The sequence below is a fragment of the Bradysia coprophila genome, chromosome IV (assembly GCF_014529535.1).
Source record: "Bradysia coprophila strain Holo2 chromosome IV, BU_Bcop_v1, whole genome shotgun sequence".
Lineage (NCBI taxonomy): Eukaryota > Metazoa > Arthropoda > Insecta > Diptera > Sciaridae > Bradysia > Bradysia coprophila.
The window spans coordinates 11,697,337-11,719,243 of NC_050738.1; the positions used below are offsets into that span (position 1 = coordinate 11,697,337).

Below are 21,907 nucleotides of genomic sequence, written 5' to 3' on the forward strand. Positions count from 1 at the left end.
CATTTTTTGTCCATTCAATTTGTATATTTGAACATTGATGTTGGGCTCAATGCAATTTGTTGTTGAATGCAGTGAAATGTATGTCAAGAGCAATTGCACAGACTTGTGTCTCCGATTTCTTATAAAGCCGAGGTTTTTTCTGACGTATTTGACATGGTATCACGGTCTGGCTGAACGAATCTCAAATAAAGGTGTAAGTTTCCATCCATTTGCATCGAGGCAACGAAGTGCGTTGATCGAGGTCGTTCTACTCGCAAATCTAGTGCTATCTAGAGAAATTATCTACTTTTACGGTTGGGAATAGTCAACTAGAAAGAGAGCATAAAGTCGCTTTACATTCGACAGTCAAATACGTGCTTTACATTTTCCCTGACGTACTTTATCTTGATAGTATCTTCGTTCTTTCGTTTCGCCCAGTTTTAGATCCTCTATTATTTTTTGCTTTTTGTATCAATCGACTTGACGGCCACGGCTCAAATAACTGATGTTAGTCACTCGTTTTAAAGTTTACTTCGCATATTGGGGGCTTGCCGTTAACATAATATTTCTGGATATTAAAGATTGTCTTTCTTCCTTTACTATTCTTTGTTTTGTTATTTGGTATCTCAACGGACTCGATCCATTGAATTGGTTCTTTTACTGGTTCAGGTGGTACGTACCAGTCGAAGTACTCAGCTATTTCGGACTTTCGCCTTTGGCTCTGGATACAAACTTCCACCTCGTGAGTAAGCAAATTTTCCCGCTGGTACGTAACATACTATTATGTCACTTTCAATGAAATTTCCATCTTTTCTTTCTTCGATTAACAAATAACTATTTAAGGCAATCATCATGTCACTCGATCCAGTATTGGGATAGTATTTTACAATGCTTATGCATGCACGGTAAAGTGCACTTTACATCACTGTTTGTGACAGGAAAAATGCACTTACCGTCCACAAGCATGTAAAATGTGTTACGTCACTGCTTGTAAATTCTTGTTTAGGCACATGTGATTACTCCACTCGCCTTCGGCTCGTTCCGCAAACATCACACTTGCATAAACAAATATTTACAAACAGTGACGTAACATACTATTTCATAACTAGGGGTAAAAAGATGAAAAGTAGAGTTTTCGTGTGAAATTGGTTGATCCGAGGCGAAGCCGAGTTTTTTCATTTTTTATCACGAGTTATGTAATGGATTTTACATGCTGAGGGCGTCGAAAGACGTATGTAGCATGTAAAAACCATTGTTTCTATACCAGCATTCTAAACACCGATCTACTCCGAAAGTGGAAATAATTGGCCATCCAATTGCGCTAGGCTTACATACGTACTAAATACGTGGATCAGTCAAAAAAAACCTTAAAGGGTAAATGCAAAATAACTGATATCGCAGAGGGTGACGCATTGTGTGCCGTATGCAAAAGTTTTATCAACAAAAAATTGACACAAAAAATTTGATGTTGAGATGTTGATGTTGAGGAAACTATTGTTAGGAAAATGGTTAAAAAATGAAACCGCTTACTAACGTGCGGGCATGATAAATAGGTATGTAGTAGTAGAGACGAAAGACTTTAATGTTTAACTGCAAATTAAATATGTTTATTTGTGTCGTGACATTAGTATTTTACCTTAAATTTAGTTAACATTTCAATTTTGTGTCCAATTAATCAATTGCCATTCAACATTTTCTTTGTTAATTTCTTACCTTTAAACATAAACACAAAACTCTAAATATTAATGTGGGGAGATCAACCTTCATTTTTTCTTTATTCATTAAATTTTATGAGTAATTTTTTATGCTACGATTTTCCTTTTCTCATTTTTTGTTTTTCTTTTTTCTTTATTAAAATTCTATGATTTAATAATATTTTTTTGCTTAGCTTCTTATACTCTTACTACTTTGTATTTATATTCATAAATAGGTTTGCGTGAAACTAAACTTATTATTTATACTTTTCAACATTTTTTTTCTTTTTGTTCTGTTTTTTTTAGGTATTTACTATCATCATCATCCTTATCTTATATCATATTTATATAGGTTTGTTCTCATCGTATTTACACCTTGCATTAAATAATTCAAATGTTCGGTAAAATATTATTGACCAGTTTTCACCATCAAAACGATGATTTTTCTTCAATTTTTCTTCCTCTTCTGGTTTTCACTCCTTCAATGAAGTGGTAAATACATAGATGCTTTGCTTGATAATATATACTTGCTATAGGTTAAGCTGGATGAGAATTTTCGAAGTTTTTTTTTTCATTTCATTTCCTTTATAATAATTAGTTGATGTGAAAGAAAAATCGCCTAAATATGTTCCTTTTAAGTTAAATATTCCAAATTCAAAGGAGACAATAATAATTTACGCTTAGAGCTAAAATTAACCTACACACGTCCGTTCTTGTATGGCATTAAAATTGTACAACTAAAAATATTTTCAAAATCACAAACTCATAAAAAGTATCGACGGATAAATGATTAGATGAGTATCAAATTCGAGTCCGAATTGTAAATATCGAGGAACTCGGTTCGAGGTATTATAATTGCTCGAAGAGAATTTACTGTAGAAGTGGTTGTATACTTAGCGTAACATCTAATGCAATATTTGTGAAAGAGTATAAGGGTGGTTGTGGTGTTGAAAGAATAGATAGTATCTTTTAATGGTTTCTTCTCTAAACAGTGTGTCAAATCTTCGTTTCGAAAGTTGTACGTCATCAGAGCTCACAAAATTAAGCTGCCCACATCACTACTTCTCTCCACCAACTTCTAAAACCATTGACCCATCCCATTTATATTAAACCATAGTTGGTCAAATTCTAAAAGGTACTGTCAACGCTTATCACCCCATCATAATCCATAATAATTAACCATTCCATAACCGTGAACAAAATCTTTAAGTTTCCACAGAATATAATTATCGAGTCTCTTACTTCATTTGATAGAAGTGCAACACATTGATACAAAATATCTTTCGCTTCATTGCGCTTGTTAGACCGTAAGAAGGAATTAGAAAGGCTGCTTTTACCTTGTACTCAAATAAGCCTATTTTTGAGAAAATTCTTGAAAAGTTTCTCGAATTTCTCAAGAGGCATTTTCAAGATCAGGAAAATTGTGAATTTTTAAGAAAACATTTTCTCGAAAATGGGCATCGCTTGTACACTGACGCATTATATCGTTTCCATCTCAGTGATGTAAAGAATTGCCCAATTGGGTCAATTTTAAATAGATAGATAATTGATCGAAGGATCATCGAGTTGTACAGCGGGACGATAAGGAACCGAATTGTTTCGCACTTGTTTTTGATGTTGGCGTGATAATGTTGGCGCAAAAGAATACTCCAGATTCTAGTGGCTCAGAATTTCTCTAAATGAGATGGTATGATAGTTAATTCCCCTGAGTTAAATTTTACACAAGTCTTTTGTCAAAGAAGAACGCTTGGAATGGTTAAGAGGGATTCTTTTGAAAAACAGCCTACCGAAATCGGGCGTGTTTTCTAGAGGAACTTTTTATAGGTACCTAGAAAGGACTTCGACCCTAGAAGCCAAAACCATTCTCAAAAAAAAAATTCTTCGAAGCTTTTATGCCTGGTGAAAGGTGATCGAAAGCCGAAAATTTCTAACGAAAATTTCTCCAGGCCGAGCCGTACATGGTCTTGTGGGGTGTCATTAGAAAGGAAATCACATGTACTATTGAGCCGAATAGAGACTCATTGGTTTTAAAATTAATCCACACTGAAATATGTGCAGTTGAAGTTTTCAACCGAAAACTTGCACTTTTCTTACCAATATTTTTCCAGTTACACGAGCCGTACATGGTGGAGTGGGGTATCACTTGAAAGGTAATGTTATGTGCTTTTGGGCCAAATAGGGTCTTATGGGGTTTGGATGCATATGCGATGAAATATGGGCACTTAAACATTTCAACTTCTCATATTTCATCGCATATGCATCCAAACCCCATAAGACCCTATTTGGCCCAAAAGCACATAAAATTACCTTTCAAATGATACCATGTACGGCGGCTCGTGTAACTGGAAAAATATTGCTGTTTTTCAAAAGAATCCCTCTAAATAAATGCATTCTATCTCGCACATTTTTTCCTAACTTTTTATAAAAATGATTTTTGGTACCGTTGCTACGCCTGATAAAGGTGTCAAAGGTTTGGTTCGGAACGTACGAGTTATAAATGCACATTTTCGAGTACGAATGCTGTTTTGAAATGAATCTTTCAAAGAGTATCGCTTAAATCTGTTACAGCTTTTGTTTCAAGTATCGCCGTAGTATTCGATGCAAAAACAATCTTTAGTTTTCCTACTTAAGAACACACAATGAATTTTGCATGCTTGCATTTTGTAGCTGCTCGCGTGGTTTAAGTTGTTTAAAAAAAAAGACTAAATTGGACCTTGGTCAGGATATACGGTAATGCACATTATTTTCAACACATTTCACACTTTTTCAATTACATTTACATTTATGGTTAGAGTTCGTTCAGTCGCAATAAAAAAAATCTAAAAAAATAATAACAAAAATCATTCTTTGCTGTAAATAAATTGAATTTGTTTTCGTTTTCATAAGTTATGCAGAGAATTCCAAGTATTGAGATCTCTTTCTTCGTTATTCTGAATGTAATGATCTGTACCCTCTGGATATGGGCTCTCGAGACATTTTCAATGAACTTAATTGACCCCGTTTTCTTAAAAAGCAATTTTTGTGCTATCACAAATTATTTGTGATAACACAAAAATTTTTAAAGTTCGTTCAATTTTGTTTGTTGTAACAGAAATATTTGTGCTGACAGAAAATATCCGTTTGGACCGTCTGGAGCAGTTTCAGTTAATTCTTTGTGTCAGCTCATTCGATACATTTCTGTGGACTCCACCTTTATTTTGCTCAACCATAGTAAACTCATCCTTCTACGAAATGCATCGAAAAGCGATCGGTTCAACCACAGGAAATTCATCCTTTTACGAAATGGATCGAAGAACCATTGGGATTTCATTCTTTTACGAAATGCATCGACAAATCGTTTTTATTTCCCACAAAAATGTACTGAAACTGAACCGAACACAAAATTTGTGTCAGCACGAATATTTGTGTTACAACGAAAAAACTGAACGAATTTCAAAATTTTTTGTGTTAGCACAAATGTGCTATCAGAAAAAATGTTCAACACAAAAATTGTCACTATCTTCCACGGGGTTTTAACTGATATAAGATGATCCACGTTAGTTGATACCAAATTTCATTAGAAATTCGTGTATAATATCATCATCAGTGATCAGTATACAATGTAGAGAATTTTACAAAAAAAAAACCATGAAACTAAGTGACATATTTTTGGCAGAGACATTCTTTAAATAGTTGTTTTCATGTGTCGGGGCCGAAAATGAGGGAGTTTTGAGACTTTTCTCTGGTTTTCGACCCCTTACGTGATTTTTTTTGAGTATCTGTTTTGGACGATTGATTTTAGGCAATTTCGCGAGTAGCAGCCCGAACGAAGTGAGCAAAACAGATACACAAATAACAATTTTTATCATTTTTGGATCATTTTTGGCTCATTTTTATGCAAATGTACAAAAATGTAGATCAACTTGTCTTCTCAAGTTTGTTTCGTTTGCACAAAAAATGAGCCATCATGTCTCCATGGTAAAAAAAATTGATTTAAAGAATGTCTCGACCAAAAATGTGTCACCAAGTTCTATCAACATTCTTCTTTTTAAGAAGTATTTGTTAAGTATCTGTTAAGTATCTTTTTCAGTTCGATATCGACTTTAATCGTCCTATCGTTCGTCTATAAAATTTAAGCATTTTTTTCTCCATTGTTTAACAAAATAAAATAATTACAAAAAGGTATCAAAAAATCTAAACGACAAGACTATAACACACACTAATTCTTAGCACTAAAATATTGCATTTTTGGCAAAGCGAAAAAACTAAACCGGAAAATGAAAAATTATTTTCTAAAATGGATTAGACATCTGAAATCATCCTTGTCATTCATTTTGGGATTTTGGGTTGGGTGTGGAACGGGATCACTAAAATGGGAATGGGACACTAAAGCTATTACAGAAAAGAGCGAATGATTTTTAGCCTAATTGATTGAGTTTTTCAATAACAATGGAAGTCCTGTTTTTGTTTTTGTTTTCGACACCAGAATTGTTGCTGTTTTTGTGCCACCAATTGTGGCATTCGATCCAACACTTAATCCATCGTCGCTTTTCACACAACCCGTTGCGCTTTTAATCGAATTGGCACGTGAAAAATTTTCTCTCCTATTTACAGCGTCAACGCCACCATCGGACTGAATGTTATCGACCATGCCTTTTTGATTCAATAAATTATCTGGTATTGAGCTGAGCGATAGCTGGGAGTGGAAAATTTATGATGATTAAGCAAATGATTCGTTGAAATTCGTTTAAAAAAAAAAAAGTAATTTCGAACAATTGGAGCGACATTCGTTTTTTGTTGATTGTTTTTAGGACGTTACTCTGGTTATGACATAATCGATTTCGCGATCATTTTAGCCGATTTTAAAAGCTTTGTCGATTAATTCAAAATGAATAAAATAAAAAACTTCGTCATCGCTATCAGCATCGGTTCAATGGCACATTCAATTGTCAAATGCATGAACCACAATTAAATGTCTTATAAATCGAGGAGCGAGTCAGTGGATTTTCTTTAACTTTGAATTTTTTGTTTGTATTTTTACCAGTTCTCAAACAATTTCAGTGAAATTGTTCGAAAATTTTTTTGAGTGACTATGTCGAACGTCCTAGGCGAAATTGCGAAAAACTTAAATGGCCGAGATTCCACTTAATTACGCTACCAGATCCTTTAAAGCTTCCTAATTACTACGTACCTTGTCATGTTTCCCAATTTCTAAATTTCAAGTGCTCCGCTGAACTATCAATTTTTCCATTTCCTTCTGCAAATTGTTCAATTCAAGCAGCCGCTTCGAGAACTCACTATTCATCTCACCCAATTGTTTCATCTGAAAAGCAAAATAAAATGAAATTTAAAATCCATCAGACACACACACATCCATCGCGCATCGGTGTAAATAACAAATTGAAACTTACCACTTGATCATTGTTCTTCTCCTTTAAGCTCAAATTCGATGCCTTCAGCTCAACATCGGCATTCATTAAATCTTTTTCCAAGACTTGAACCCGATTTTTTAGGAAAATAATCTCCCGGCGCATTTCGTCACTATTTTCCGATGAATTCGGTCCAGTCGATGCATTTCCGGCCGGTTTCATCGCATCCATGGCAAGCTTCAATCTTAAATTCTCTTCTTTGTAGGTGTGAAGTTGTCGCTTCCATTCGTCGACATTTGCCGTCGATTCTTGGAGTGCGCTGGTCAGACGAATGTTGTTGCTCTTCAATGTTGCGAGTTCAATTTCCCACTTTTTCGCATTGGTGCAACTGAACGGAAAAAAATTTATTTATTGAGAAATCGGCTCTCGACGAACCCAAACTTATTCGGCCTACCTTTGAGCTAATGCCATCTTTAGTCGTTCGTTTTCGTATTTTAATTGTTGCTCACTTTGTGGTCCTGACTCAGTGGATGAGTTATTCAGATTGGGTAGTTTTTCTAAGTTGTTTGCATTCGTGATTATTTTGTGTGATGGACTGTCGGGATTGGCATTCTAGAAAACAAGAGACTGGTTAAACAACGATCCACAGACATGCATTTCACAAAAAATTACTTGAAGATTTGCTGCTGACATTAACTGTGGCGGTTCGACATTCACTTCGTTTGTGACGGCGTTATCGTTTTGGAAAACTGAGTTTCTTCCTGTAACTGGAGAGGTGTTCCTGTTTTACGGAGAAAAAAAAGGTTTAACGCTCGATGTGACTGTGAAACTGTGAGAATAATTACGCTGAGGTGATAGGTGTGGCAGCTGAACTGCCATTTGCTGTTTTCGCCAGTGCACTCTTTGTAGCTTCCTTGACTTCTTGAAACTTTTCCACAAATTTTGTCAATTCCGCCTCCGACGAAAAGCCCAAGCCGTACACTGTATTGGCTCGAACATCACTCCACTGACCGAATTTCTGTGATGTTTGGGTGAAGCTCATCAGCGGCGTTATGGTCGAATTGATGACGGCTTTGCTACCTTCCACACTGATTATGCGATACAAATTTCTCGACGAATCATAGAAAAAGCTGACGGAAACTGCTTTTGTACTAGCTGTGATCCATGTGCGTTTCGTTTTCGGGTCGATGTGAAAGACATGTGCTTGGCATGTGAAAATTGGTTGTTCACTGGAAAGATACATCACACTTGGATTAGACTTTTTGGCCTCTTTGGAACAGGTTTCTGTTTAACGACAATATATCAGTCGTCCAGTAGGACAGATCTTCACGATATCGCAATACACTTGTGGCTTGTAGACGTCTCGTTAAATGGCAACGATCGACCAAAAAAAATCATTAATTGCAAAAGTATAAATAGGAGATATAAACAGTCCCGATGATGAAACCGATGAGAAATGAAAACTCAGTTCGGTAGACTTATTGCCGAAAAATTATTAGTCACAATTTAGTATCCGCCTTCACAGCATAAAAAGTAACTAAAATTAGCGTGTTTTGGCAAAGCAAACAAACCCATAAAATAAACAATTATATTGCCGACGATATAACGTTTCAATGCAATATGGTCGTGAAAGAATTTCATTGACGAATGGAACGTATTCGATACTCCTACCTTCCATCAACAACCATCTGCAGTCACACTTTATCGAATTTTTGGCAATTAAATTAAAATGACGAACATTTGCTACCGAATCAATCAAAAAATGCAAAAACATGAAATTTAAGACGGATAGCTCGGGCGGAGTCTTTGAACATAATTATTTTCTTAAAGAATTCGCAAGAAAATGCACAGAAATGGTGTATTACCCCATTGCGTCGTGGCTCATGATTTTTAATTAATTGTTAAAATATTTATTTTCGTTTAATCTCGTTAGAAACTTAGTGAAAAGCACAAATTTTGGTTTAAAACGAGACTGAGAGACACTTTTTTTTTTGTAAAAACACTAGAAATAAACCTATCTGTCACCATGAACCGTTTCCGAACCGTGTATGTCAAAAAATTCTTAATGGACGAGGTCGACAGTAGATGGAACTTTCATCGCACTTTTTAAGCGAAATTATTTAAAAATTCGAGCAGGTGTTTGAAAGGAATTAGGAATGGTTTCAGATATTTTTTTCAAATGCAATTCCTTCGAAAGTAGTTTTCATAAGAATTTCTCCGTTTATAGGAAATATTTACATTACATTGATAAATTCAATTGAACAATCATGTGTATAATATGGATCGGAACATTATTATTATGGAGATGATATTAGCACACAGTTCCAATAGTCTCTCTTGTAGACTGTTCCAAGGTTCCAGGTTCCAAGCTCATGATTCTGAGGAGGTACAGTTGGGAATGGGGTTGAAAAGTGACAAAAAAGTCGGTATATCAGGGATTTTTTGAAGAAACTACATTCCTAATGTCAATGGAATGGCAAAAAAATCCCCTACCCATTTCATTGATAAACAGAGCGAATAACAAAAAGAGACATAGCATCATTAATTCGAAGTGTGCTAAGAAGCGTGATTCAACATGGTGTTCATTTGTTTGTGTATATGTCCCAGTCATGGTTGACGATGTTTTTTTAAGAGCAACGGACCCTTTTCAAATTTTTAGCCTACACTTGGGCGGAAAAATATTCGTTTTTTTGATGAATTATCTGATCCAAAATCATTTTTTGAAAAAGTGAAACCATTAAACCACGCGAAAATGTGTTACTTTTAAGGGAAAAATTGGCTGGCTATTTTAACCATTCTGCTAATGATGTCGCTTGGAACGAATCCGGTGATATATTGGTACATGTGTCCACATTTTCGTCGAGGAATCGTACACATTTTTTGCAAAAAGAAAATCGTTAAAGAGAGTACAAACTCTATAAGTACGTCATCTTCGTCAGCCTGTTAATAGACTGTATTGATTTGTGATACAATACGGTTCGTCACTTCCGGTTTGATTAGACCCGTACGAAGTACTGGGGTCTTATAGGTTTACGCATACGTTTGTAACACGTCGAATTGGACTCCCTGAGTAAGGGGAAACCTATTGTGATTGTCTAGAGATGCCAAATCCGCGAAAAAAAAATGTCCGTCTGTCTGTCCGTCTGTCCGTCTGTCTGTCTGCACGATAACTTGAGTAAAACGCATCCGATTTTGAAAATTCTTTTTTTTCCCGTTTGGTAATGTCAAAAGACAGGCTAAGTTCGAAGATGAGTGATTTTGGATCGACCCCTACCGAGCTGTGGCCCAATAAGTGCATTACGGTTTTTCGAAGATATCTCCGGATATTCAAACGGTACACTTGTCAGTGATACGTCAAATAAAAGGTATTTACAATACCGATCGACGAAAAAAAAGTTTATGGAAATCGGATGACCGACTCGTGAGTTAGACCCCTTGGTGTGGAACAGGCACAGGGCGGCAAGCAGTTTTTGCTTGTAGGTCGGCCACATTTGAACATATTTCGTTCGTTTTAGCTTTATTAGATAGGTATTGACCGTACCAATCAGGGAGTTCATGAAATTATGTTCTCCGGAGCGTGAGTTAGGTCTCTTGGAGTGAGCTCTTATCTGGCTACTCGGAAGTACAGTGAACGTGGTGTATTTTGACAATCCCTCGAGTAAATTTTGACCGAATTTCAAAAAAAAAATTTTTGTTTGAAAGGTATTAACGAATGTAAAGCGTCGGTACTATTTCCGGTCTCCTAACAAAATGGCTGCCGGCGGCCATATTGGATTTTAGTAAAATAGAAATATCTTGGGAAAAATGATACTTAGAGAGTTTCTGTTAACATGGAAATAATTTGTTATGTGTGTGGGGTTTCAGGGATTCCATATACATCTATATATACCTATATACAGCTATATTGAGCTATATACAGGCATATAGAGCTATATAATAGCATATATTTATCTGTGAAATGTTTATTTATAGTGAAATATAGTTAAATATAGCGGTATATAGCTGTTTAAATAGGAATTTATGAAATTTGTCTTCGTACGGGGCTGTCTATATTGCCTCCGGCAATTTAGTTGTATATGATAACAAGGCAAAGAGTGGATAATGTAAGTCATTTTAAAGGGAGAATAGTTTTTCAGCAGAGAAGAAAATGAAGTAAGAGAAATGAAGAGTTTCACATTAAAGGCTTTTGATACGAATAGGTGTTTCGTACGGGTCGGCGTTAGCTATGTTTTGACAATATCTCGAGTAAATTTTGACCGAATTTCATGAATTTTTTTTTTGTTTGAAAGGTATTAACGAATGTAAAGCGTCGGTACTATTTCCGGTCTCCTAACAAAATGGCTGCCGGCGGCCATATTGGATTTTAGTAAAATAGAAATATCTTGGGAAAAATGATACTTAGAGAGTTTCTGTTAACATGGAAATAATTTGTTATGTGTGTGAGGTTTCAGGGATTCCATATACGGACACCTATATATACCTATATACAGCTATATTGAGCTATATACAGGCATATAGAGCTATATAATAGCATATATTTATCTGTGAAATGTTGATTTATAGTGAAATATAGTTAAATATAGCGGTATATAGCTGTTTAAATAGGAATTTAAGAAATTTGTCTTCGTACGGGGCTGTCTATATTGCCTCCGACAATTTAGTTGTATATGATAACAAGGCAAAGAGTGGATAATGTAAGTGATTTTAAAGGGAGAATAGTTTTTCAGCAGAGAAGAAAATGAAGTAAGAGAAATGAAGAGTTTCACATTAAAGGCTTTTGATACGAATAGGTGTTTCGTACGGGTCGGCGTTAGCTATGTTTTTATTATTGCTTTAGCACAGAAACGATTAAGATAGTACGATTGACTCTAAATAAAGCAAATTAATGTTTTTACCTTCAAGAAAAGAATTTCGTCTACAATTGGTTTCAGATGAAGCTGCTATTGTTCCATGAAGAAGTGACCGATAGCAATAATTTTGTCCCTCCACCAATTTCATTTCATTTCATTTATTTTCCGTAAAAAATATATCGATTACAATGACCCGCGTAGCTCCAGTATGTAAACAATTCTAAGGAGCTACGTTAAAATTTCCAATGTAAGACTTGAGTCCTCACTGTTTTACAAGCCCCGGTTAATGCCAGTGCTGGTTATCAGTGGTTTTCGCTAAAATTTGTTGACTTGAATAGTAGGGTGTAGCGTTTTGTCAAAAGTATTTGGTTTTTTAAGGCCTGTTGGTAGATACGATGGTTCCCTGATCACGAAAATAAATAACAAAAAAAAAAGTTTGAAGATCGCATGCGCACCTCTGAAAATCGACTTTTGGTCACAGAGCCATAGTGAGATCAGTTCTGCCGACTGTGTAGAAACAAATTTGATAAGTGTATAAGATAATTAACTCGATTTGGTTTCAGTTTTCACTCATTCAAATTAAAAAAAAAAATTCGGATCACCGATGAAAAATTGCGAAAAGTGCTCCCGACTATGACTTTTCAGATATTTTTTGGATATGAAGCTTTCTAGAATCTGTGACTGGAAAGCAAAATAGTCGTCGACTCGTAGCTCATTTAGAGGGAATTTCAATAACTTTTGAACGAATATAGACTCGGCGTAAAATTTCACCGGGTTGCAGATTCGTTGACCTTCTAGTGTATAGAAAATTGTACGAGAAAAACATGTTTTTTTTTAATTTTTCACATAATTTATGTAAAAACGGTTCCAAATCGTTCTTAGTATTGCTGGCGTTAACAATTAAATAATCGTGAATTATGTTCTGGCCCGATACTCGTTTTACTTTCCGTTTTGTTTTGGAATTTTATGCAGTGGTGTTTCTAGAATGAAAATAGTTTATTTACCGAGACTTATACAACGTTTTATGCCACAGAGGCATCTACAGTTTCCAAATTTTGGATATTATGATGCTGAGTGGCATAAATGTTTCGGATTATACAATTTTCATAACGAATAAGCGAATAATTCTAATATTCTCACCAATTCTGGATAGCGGCATAGTTATCGATACAAGCTTGGAAACCTGGCATGTACGTAGATCTTTTTGTAAGAAAATCTATTATTTGTGGTCCCGTATAGCACTTATTGCCATAAAAAGAAAAACGATTCAATTTCGTCGATAGTTCGAAAAATAACGGGTCAATCGCACTGATTTGATTTTCTCTGAGGGCTAAAAATTCAAGTTCCTGAAGTATTGCATTCGAAAACCATTTCGATCTGATGGTTTTCAATTTGTTGTAGTCAATATCCAATGACTTTAGTGCTTTCGTGTTGACAAATGTGTTGTCAGGAATTTCGTCGATATTATTTCCGATTAGCCTCAACAGTGTCAATGATGTGAGTGGACTAAACCACTGAGGATTGACAACTGAAATGTTACAGTATCCCATGTAGACCTCTTGCAACAATGGCATCGATTGGAAGAAGTTTGCCGGAATAAGTATTTTATTATAATCGATCATCAAAATAGTTAAGTTTTTTAAATTTTGGAACCACTCAGGTCTGTATTGGGAGAAGCTATTGTTAGCGATCGTCAAAAAAGTGAGCTTGTTAGCTGCAGGAAAAATGTTCAGTGGAAGATCCGTGAGGAGTAAATCACGCATCACTACTTCTTTTAGTTCAGCCAATCCATTGAAGATTCCATTCGGAATCGCTGATATGGGGTTGTTCGGGAAGCTTATCGTCTGTATGTTCGGTGTGTTCGCAAACAGCGTTAAGGGTAATACGCTTATTCGATTGTTGTCGACACCGAAGCTGATAATATTCTTGCAACTTTTCAAAGTAACATCAGATATGACCCTCAATTTGTTGTTGTTGATGAAAATCTTTTTCAGTGCCGGTTGATATTGGCACAAATCGACGTATACCTCTTCAATCAAATTGTAAGAGAATCTAAGCTCTTGGAGCTTACTGCATTTCGTTGCCGAAACAATTTGAAGGTTTGAATTATAACAATTCAATATCTCGACATTCGGAAATTGTTTACAAATTACCGAAGGAATATTTTTCGTAATTCCGTTCACCGTAAGGATTTGCACACTGGAATCGTTGTAAGTTGACATCATATTTCCGTATGGATCCATGTATGTACCCAAGTGGTCTCCGCCAATTGAAACGGAATCGTCAAGTCCATCAGGATTGTTCACGTTCAATGTGCACTGATACGGGTCATTGTCATAATTAGTGTTGATGGAGTAAGTACACGTCATTTGTTGAGCCGAGGTGAGACAGAAAGCCATCACAAGAACGAATAATTTTTTTAGAATCATTTTCACGTTTTCGCACATTTACCGAAACTGAATGGATTCTTATCGTTGTTGGATTATTTATAATGAAAATTAGTGCGCTTGTTTACAACAAACGCAAATATTTTATTTTCACGATAAAGATTTTTCCTAGAAAATGTTTTTGATGCGATTTCTTTATGCGAATCCAAGATTTTATTGTTTCAACCTTGAATTAGAATAATTAAGGTAAAAAATCGTGGTCCGAAAGTTGAAAAATGGTTCGTTTTCCGGCACTTTGAGATATACGCACTTTTTGGATGCAAAAAATTGAATGAATATCAATAATTTAGTGCAAACTATGATTTTTTCCAATAAAATCAATTATTTTTCAAATCAAATAATTAAAAACTTATCAGAATCGAATATATTTTCAATGAAAACAGTGACTTTTTGGGTGAAATTTCTATGACTTTGGATGGACGATTTGTCCATTTAAAAAAAATTTAACTTGGAAATTACATTAAGAGGGTACAAGGGTCTAGCTTCGGACAAGAACCAAAATTGCGCGAAAAATTGTTCAGGATTAGGAACATAATTCTCAGGATTCAAGAGAACGAACACAGCAAAAAGGGGATTAACGGTTAATTTGAACCTTACTTAACAAAAATGTGTTTTCGCATCTATAAAATTACTTGATTTTCACAATTAAAACACGACTGCAAGGCAAAAATTTTTTTATACGCTTCATGATACGAAAACAGACGAAATCACGCGCCGAAAGTTATCACAAACCATTGTTTTTTAGTTCTCTCGGAGCAAACCTTGTAAACAGGTCTAGGGACATAGATGATGTTTTACTCGCATGCGACCTGTTTTCAATTGATGTATACGAAGGCGGAGCTAACTCTCTCACTTTCTTTTGCTCTTTATCATAAAGCGTATAAAATTGTGCTCATCATATCACACTCAATCACAGTATACGTGTGAATTCGTATGCCGAGAGAATTATTTTTGCATATGTATGTTGCAAAATAATTCTCCCGGCATACGAATTCACACGTATACTGTAATCTACTGTAATTTCGTGGCTTCTCTTCTTATAATGAAAATAACTATTCCAATTTAGGCACATTTTTTTGGCAGTACATCGAGAATAATCACATGAGTTGCTATATCAAAACCGTTCCTTATGTCGCTGACCACGAAAATATGTTTTTCTTTTTTTTAATTTCTTTTTTGTTCGAAGAAATCAAAACTTTTTCTACCACGGCGGCCTTCTTGTTTTCACAGTATTTCTATCGTCTTCGATGTTCCAGATTCTTTTGTTATAGGTTTGTTCCAAGGCCATGTGAATTGTCTTTCATCCACAGAAGCATAACCTCAATAATATCTCTCGTGTAGGCGACGTTGCTCGATTTGTATGAAATATCACGTAAGCGACGTTGCTGTGGATGAAATTATCGTTGTTCGGGTTGTCAAAATTCGTGTTTACAGTTACTTGGAACAAACCTATTGAAGACACAACGAGAATTTCACTTGAATTAAAAGAGGTGACGCCATAGTATTTGGTTTATGTCCACAGCTAAACCCTTGTACGCTCTTAATGTGATCGTCAATGCTTACTTTTATGTTTTTAAACAAAGATAAAGGTTGTTAATATCCGCTTTTATGGTAGTCCCTACTTTAGGTCTAGATATAGAAGTTTTAAAGCTCAAAATTTTTCAATGGAAATTCCGCCGATTTATTAATATTTTAGTAGATACGTAGGCTAGGCACCAGATCCTACATTTAGGAATTAAATTCTTGAAAATTCCTAAAAATTCTTAAATAAAATTTCACAATTTTTAAAGTTAAATTCTTAAAATAAAAGTTCTCAAAATTCCTAAAATTTCTTTAAAAAATTCTTAAAAATAGGCTCTTTTTTACACTTCCGTCAGCACACACGAAAAACAAAAATTATTTAAAAAATGTTCACAATGGGCACAATGTGACATAATACTACCTTGCTAAAAGAAGGGCTGACCAAGTCATCAACGACTTGGCAGTGAATACAATTCAATCGTTAGCAATTTACGTGTGTAGCGTAACCGAGCATTATTGTCGGGTTAACCAAGTTCTATTCAGCCAAATGTGCAGGGTACGTCCCGCTCAGACAATCCTAATCCTATCCAAATGAACACATTTCTATTCGCCGTACTGGCGCTTACTGTTTTCGATTGAGCCAGCTCCATCTGTTAAAGTAGTTATGGTACCTGGAAGTGATGAGCACAGTGGGGGTTACTCATTAGGGGATTCGAAGTCCTCGACATCGGTGAATTAGCCGAATTTAGCGGTTCAATTGCTAGATATAGTATATTACTAAACAAGGGAAGGAGTTTGATATTACGTCTCCAGATGAGTAAAAGTGTCCGATGGCTTCAGTCCGAGGTACTTTTACTCGTCGTGATATGAAATATCAAATTATTTCTCGAGTGTAGTATGACGTTTTCCTTTACGACGGAGGGAAAGACTTTTCCCTAGGGACGGAAAGTCCATTTTCGCTCCCTAGGAAATTTATTGAGAATTTGAGCAATATTAATACACCAACAAGAAGAAACAAAAAATGGAGCATTGCTGAAAAATTTCGGATAATTCGGCTGTCTACTTACAATTTTCTTAAACGTGATTAGGTTTCCAACTTGTAAGGCAATTTTTTTGGTCAAATTTTTGAGTGATGCGATATTAGATATTTTGTAAGTAAAGACACAAAGGCAAAATTTATGTCAACGATAGACGCTGTAGTGTATGCGTGTTCGGACTATTTGGGATGTTAAAGATCTGTGAAACCGACGACAACAACAAGAACAAACAGCGAATAACGTCTTTCAAATGGTTTTTATTTTATAAAATATAGAGTTTAGTTAAGGCAATTGGAATTAGCGCAAGTAACTCATGTTACTGTAACTGTTTAAATTTTGATCACGGCAAGTGATATTCCTTTTAGAGCTTCGTGCTGATCGCATATACTTGCAAGTCGATGATCTGAGCATACGATCAGTTGATAACGGTGATGTTCGTTCACCTTTTCGATTTTCTAAATTGACGAGGGAGAGAAAAATGTTTGGCTTAGTAACTGTTGCAAACGAAATTCTATTTACTTTCGATGAACGTTAGACTTACTTGGTGTATCAGCTTGTAAAGCTTTCAATTTTAAATTGGCTTCGTGTAGTTTTTTACATAGTTCTGTGTTACGCTTCCGTTCCACATTGAGTTCATGTGATGACATTTTGCGCAATTGTTTTAACAATTCTTCGTTCTTCTTCCGTTCCATGATGAGTTCGTGCGTCAATTGTGCCTTCGATTTGATTTCCGACGGACATAACACAGGATGTTCGAATATTTGCGTTGACGACGGTCTCTTCGCTGGATCGGGATGCATCAGTAGCTGTCGAATTGAAGAGTGAAGCGATTAAATTTGACTCATACGCAAACGAGACTGTTATCCAAATGAAACTTACTTTGATCAAATCATTAAAGTCTCTACTGAGACCCTTCAGATCTGGCACGCCACCTTGTCGTAGTGTATGCCATTCACTTCCATTTTTCGGCAGCGGTCCACCTCCACCGGCTTCGTATAATGTTATACCCAAAGAAAACATGTCGGCTTTGAGCAAATGTTTCGATTCCAGATTCAATGCTTCTTTCGAAAGATATCTACAATCTCCGTCCTCAATTTGTGGATTTCGTACGGATGTAACGTGTCCCAAATCGCCAATTTTATATATCACTAGATCACCGTCTGGATCACATCCATCACTAAATGAGTCCTCACAAGAAATTCTGAAATCGAAGGAAAGTAATTTAGTCGTTTGGTCGAACCACACACTTCGAAATGTTTGTTCTTCTCACTTTTTCGGCACTTTACTCAAAAATATATTTCCACTTTTGATGTCCATATGGCACAAGTCATTCGAGTGGATGTATTTCAGACCGCCAGCAATGTGTGTGAGCAGAGTTCGCAGCTCTGACTCACTGAGATATCTTTTTTCCAGTACCGTCTGTAAGCTACCGCCGTTGCAGTATTCGTTTTGAATCAACATGTGATTATCCTCTGCCCAGGCTGAATAATATCGAACAACGTTGTCATGCTTGCCCAATACGGCATGAGCCCATACTTCGTTCAATGCAGTTTGCCTGAAGATGAAGAAGATTCGTTAGGTTCAACGCGAATTTACGATGACTTGTTGGAAAGGATTACTCACTCATATGAACTGCCAGCCACGGGTCTTTTACTCTTTTTAACGGCATACTCTGTGCCATCCAATCTATTTTTACATCTAAATACTTGACCGAATTCACCGCTTCCTAAAAGTACAAATAGATTCAGGTGTTAGGAGGAAGGTCAAGGTATCTAACGACAGTCAACGGTGTCTGTGAAAGTGATAGTTGGAGCAAACTTACCGATCAATTCAATTTCCACAAATTCCCTGCGATACCGGCTTATGTTTGTGTCTTGAAGGGCAAGTCTTTTGGGTGCTTGATGTTGTGTGGTCTCCTCTTCCTCATCTTCTGTATAGCTACTAAAATACGACGAAACTGGTCGTCTTCGCACACTTTTCACCTGTGACGGACTTTTGGCTGCGCTTGTGTTATTTTCCTGAAGTGCTGCCGTTCGGGATCGTTTCTTATTTTTGTACATAATATCTGAGCAAAGGGAAGAAGAATTAGCAACGGTCGAAATCGATTTTCCTAGTTCAATTCACAAACCACTGTCCGGTGTAAACGGATTCACATTTGCGGTAGTATCAACATCGTCCAAAACTTTATTGAATAGTTTATAGGCAATGGGACGTTCACTGTAATCCGAATCCATGGCTCGTTGAAATATATTTTTTGGAGGCACTTTGGTTCTTTCGAATGCAGATTTTTGAATGATTGTGTTTGGTGTGGACGGTGTATCAAATAATCTGCAAATATTTCCGAGAATTAATTTGTTAGAATGTCACTCGGCACTCAAAAATTATGAACAAAACAGCAGCTGAACAACTCACTTCAGTGCTCGAACTTTCCGGTATGGAGGTGAACACGGTGACATAACGGGTACAGTGCTCTTAACCGGACTCATTGTATGTGACGCTTCGAATGATGAATTATCAGAATTTTCCGGTGAATGATCATAGAAAAGTACACGCGGGCGAGGTGTTACTCGCAAGGGAGAATCGATATCATCCATAGTCCTGCCATGAACATTTGAGAAATAAAAATTATTTGCATCGAAAACTTGCAAAAATAAAAAAAATAATCGAAAAAAATAGAAAGTGCATCGCAATTCCATTTCTTAACCCAACAAACTCTAACCAAATATTGTTTGCATGCTGTGCAAAAAACACCGGCGAACAAACACTTACTTTTTACCAAAAAAGTTGAACAATTTACTTTCTGATCCAACTGAATGGAAATTAATTATTTTCAATTCGTTTTATTATCCGTACAACGTATTTAAAGAATTGTTGCAAAGGAATTATTACGTTCGTTTAACAAATTTTATTGTATATGGCGTTTGTCATTGAAATTGTGAACGAGTGTGAAGTTGGTTGGAGTTGGACGTTCCGTTTCCATCGTTTCGTTCGATTCGCAACGGTTTCTTTTCAATTCAAATATTTTATTTTTTCGAAAAATATTATTTCGATTACTTTAATTTTACCAATTAATTGGTGTAATAGAGAATGGAATAGTTTATAAAGGCAATGAAGGATAGTTGGACGGACATAGTTGGAAGAAAACATGAAACTGTTCTCGTATTTGTCTTGTTTATTGTCCGTTCCAATAATTCTAAGTGGAAAAACGTTTAGTGACGCATGTTCATTTCTCCTACATTAAACTGTTATGATAATAATAATAATATAATTTAGACTATTAATTTTAACCTTGCATGCAAATAAAGGATATGTCCAAAATGTATATGAAAATATGCAATGTACATACCAGATATGGCCCAAGGTTCTGAAAGAACCAGGTTAAGACCAATGAAAGGAGATAAGTAGGTATGGCCAGTCCATACAAGTCGGAGCACATACGGATTTGCATGGCGCCACCTCAAACGAACTCATTTCTAGTGGAAATTTGCACTAGAAATGAGTTCGTTTGAGGTGGCGCCATGCAAATCCGTATGTGCTCCGGCTAGAACAAATTTGAACGTTTGGCCATACCTATCCATTTACTTTCATTGGTTAAGACAACTCTGAGTTGATCACGAAGGCGGTGACACACAAATTGAGTTTAGCGACTACGAAGTTTATATGAAAAAGGCAACGTAACACACAATCTGTACTGAGTGCGTTTATCGATTTCGGTGTCATCCGCCTTCGTGGGTGTCTTAACCTGATCTTTCAGAACCTTGATATGGCAGATTCTTCAAAATCTGTCGATTTGTCTTGAACGCAATCATTATTTTTGTCAAAATAATAAGCTACTTCGCCGAATGGAACGCACTCATTAGCCGTGGGGTAAACAACCAAAACCATTTGACTATGTGAGTGCGAAGAAAAAGCACGATATATATTTTGATATATCTCTGTTGCTTCGCACTCACTCAGTCAAATAGTTGTTTACCACACGGCTAGTGAGTGCGTTCCATTAGGCGAAGTAGCCTATATGAAAATGGGTGCGTTAGAATCCGTTTTTGGAACCGTTATTTCCTCCGATGTAACATTAGACCATACCACTGGTTTATATTCTTTGGATAAATCAGCTGATCTTCTATACCTGTTTTTTTACCTCGATTTTGCAAGGTATGGCCAATCAATCGGAATACACTCCTAATTTCAAGGTTCCGAAAGAACAGGTTAAGACAGTCACGAAGGCGGGTGACACCGAAATTGATAAACGCACTCAGCACAGATTGTATGTGAAATTCAACTTGAAGAAAAAGTTTTTTAGGAAAAGTCGGAATTTTGTTTTTGTTAAATTGCCCTGTCTTAACCTGTTATTTCAGATCCTTGAATTTATGTCGCAATACTACAAAAATGAACGAGTTTATAAAATTTTGATGCTCTCTTCTGTCAATGAAAGTATGGAAAAGGTATCAAATGAAACTTGACAGTGTGTCACACAACTGTAAAACACTGTAAAAATATTTTCATGTAAATTTTTCTGCAGCTGACCCAGCTGACCACTATGATCACTTTTGCTTGAAGTGCGTTGAATGAAATGAAAAATATGGCACTGTAAACGCATTCATTCCATTCATAAAGTCAAGTGTACAGGGTGTACAACCAGTCGGTGGAATGAAATTCTCAAACATTTTTCCACACTACAATTATGAAAAATTAGGAATTATCACATTTTTGTTTTATGTAGGATCTGATATTTCTAGTTCCACAGACTCTGACAGCTGTTATATTGAATGAATTTTTTGAATTTTTTCCCAATCGAAATTTTTGTCGCACACGTATAACGACCAGTTTACTGGGATAAAAACCAAAAATTCATTCAATATCAAGACTGTCAAATTTATGGATCTAGGAATTATGTAGAATCTGTTGAAAACGAAAATGTGATACTTTAGTAATTTTGTTAAGTGTAGCTGAATATTTTGACAGATCGCCCATTTTCTGTCAAAATTTCATTTCACCGACTGGTTGTGTACTTGACTTATCGTAGTAATTCGC

General features: G+C 35.9%; 3 protein-coding genes across 3 annotated transcripts; all 3 read right to left on the reverse strand.

Annotated features, from left to right (window-relative positions):
* Window positions 1-5,725: 5,725 nt before the first annotated feature.
* On the reverse strand, window positions 5,726-9,060 carry LOC119066263 (homer protein homolog 2). The gene is made up of 7 exons (XM_037168617.1): window positions 8,887-9,060; window positions 7,867-8,250; window positions 7,694-7,802; window positions 7,476-7,633; window positions 7,064-7,409; window positions 6,844-6,975; window positions 5,726-6,348 (listed from the first exon to the last, which is right to left on the reverse strand). Exons 1-6 carry the CDS (start codon window positions 8,904-8,906, stop codon window positions 6,871-6,873), a joined length of 1,122 nt encoding a protein of 373 aa, XP_037024512.1. The 5' UTR covers window positions 8,907-9,060; the 3' UTR covers window positions 5,726-6,348; window positions 6,844-6,870.
* A 3,770-nt stretch (window positions 9,061-12,830) lies between these two features.
* LOC119066262 (carboxypeptidase N subunit 2-like) lies at window positions 12,831-14,345 on the reverse strand. The gene is made up of 2 exons (XM_037168616.1): window positions 13,012-14,345; window positions 12,831-12,851 (listed from the first exon to the last, which is right to left on the reverse strand). Coding segments are annotated over exons 1-2 (1,308 nt in total). The 5' UTR covers window positions 14,319-14,345; the 3' UTR covers window positions 12,831-12,850.
* A 2,768-nt stretch (window positions 14,346-17,113) lies between these two features.
* On the reverse strand, window positions 17,114-19,818 carry LOC119066264 (wee1-like protein kinase). Its single transcript, XM_037168618.1, has 9 exons — window positions 19,646-19,818; window positions 19,289-19,474; window positions 19,005-19,204; window positions 18,699-18,941; window positions 18,500-18,602; window positions 18,147-18,431; window positions 17,756-18,077; window positions 17,418-17,682; window positions 17,114-17,331 (listed from the first exon to the last, which is right to left on the reverse strand). Exons 2-9 carry the CDS (start codon window positions 19,468-19,470, stop codon window positions 17,174-17,176), a joined length of 1,758 nt encoding a protein of 585 aa, XP_037024513.1. The 5' UTR covers window positions 19,471-19,474; window positions 19,646-19,818; the 3' UTR covers window positions 17,114-17,173.
* Between the last annotated feature and the right edge of the window lie 2,089 nt (window positions 19,819-21,907).

What these genes read in the sequence shown, in the direction of transcription:
- LOC119066263 (XM_037168617.1), bottom strand. Translation starts at nt 8,906, where the DNA reads ATGAGCCACGACGCAATGGG. An exon ending in GCCACACCTATCACCTCAGC is followed by an intron (nt 7,803 to 7,866) that starts GTAATTATTCTC and finishes TCCGTAAAACAG; the next exon opens with GAACACCTCTCCAGTTACAG. An exon ending in AGAAGAACAATGATCAAGTG is followed by an intron (nt 6,976 to 7,063) that starts GTAAGTTTCAAT and finishes TTTGCTTTTCAG; the next exon opens with ATGAAACAATTGGGTGAGAT.
- LOC119066262 (XM_037168616.1), bottom strand. Translation starts at nt 14,318, where the DNA reads ATGTGCGAAAACGTGAAAATGATTCTAAAAAAATTATTCGTTCTTGTG.
- LOC119066264 (XM_037168618.1), bottom strand. Translation starts at nt 19,470, where the DNA reads ATGGATGATATCGATTCTCCCTTGCGAGTAACACCTCGCCCGCGTGTA. An exon ending in TCCGTTTACACCGGACAGTG is followed by an intron (nt 18,942 to 19,004) that starts GTTTGTGAATTG and finishes CCCTTTGCTCAG; the next exon opens with ATATTATGTACAAAAATAAG. An exon ending in GTGGCTGGCAGTTCATATGA is followed by an intron (nt 18,432 to 18,499) that starts GTGAGTAATCCT and finishes CTTCATCTTCAG; the next exon opens with GCAAACTGCATTGAACGAAG.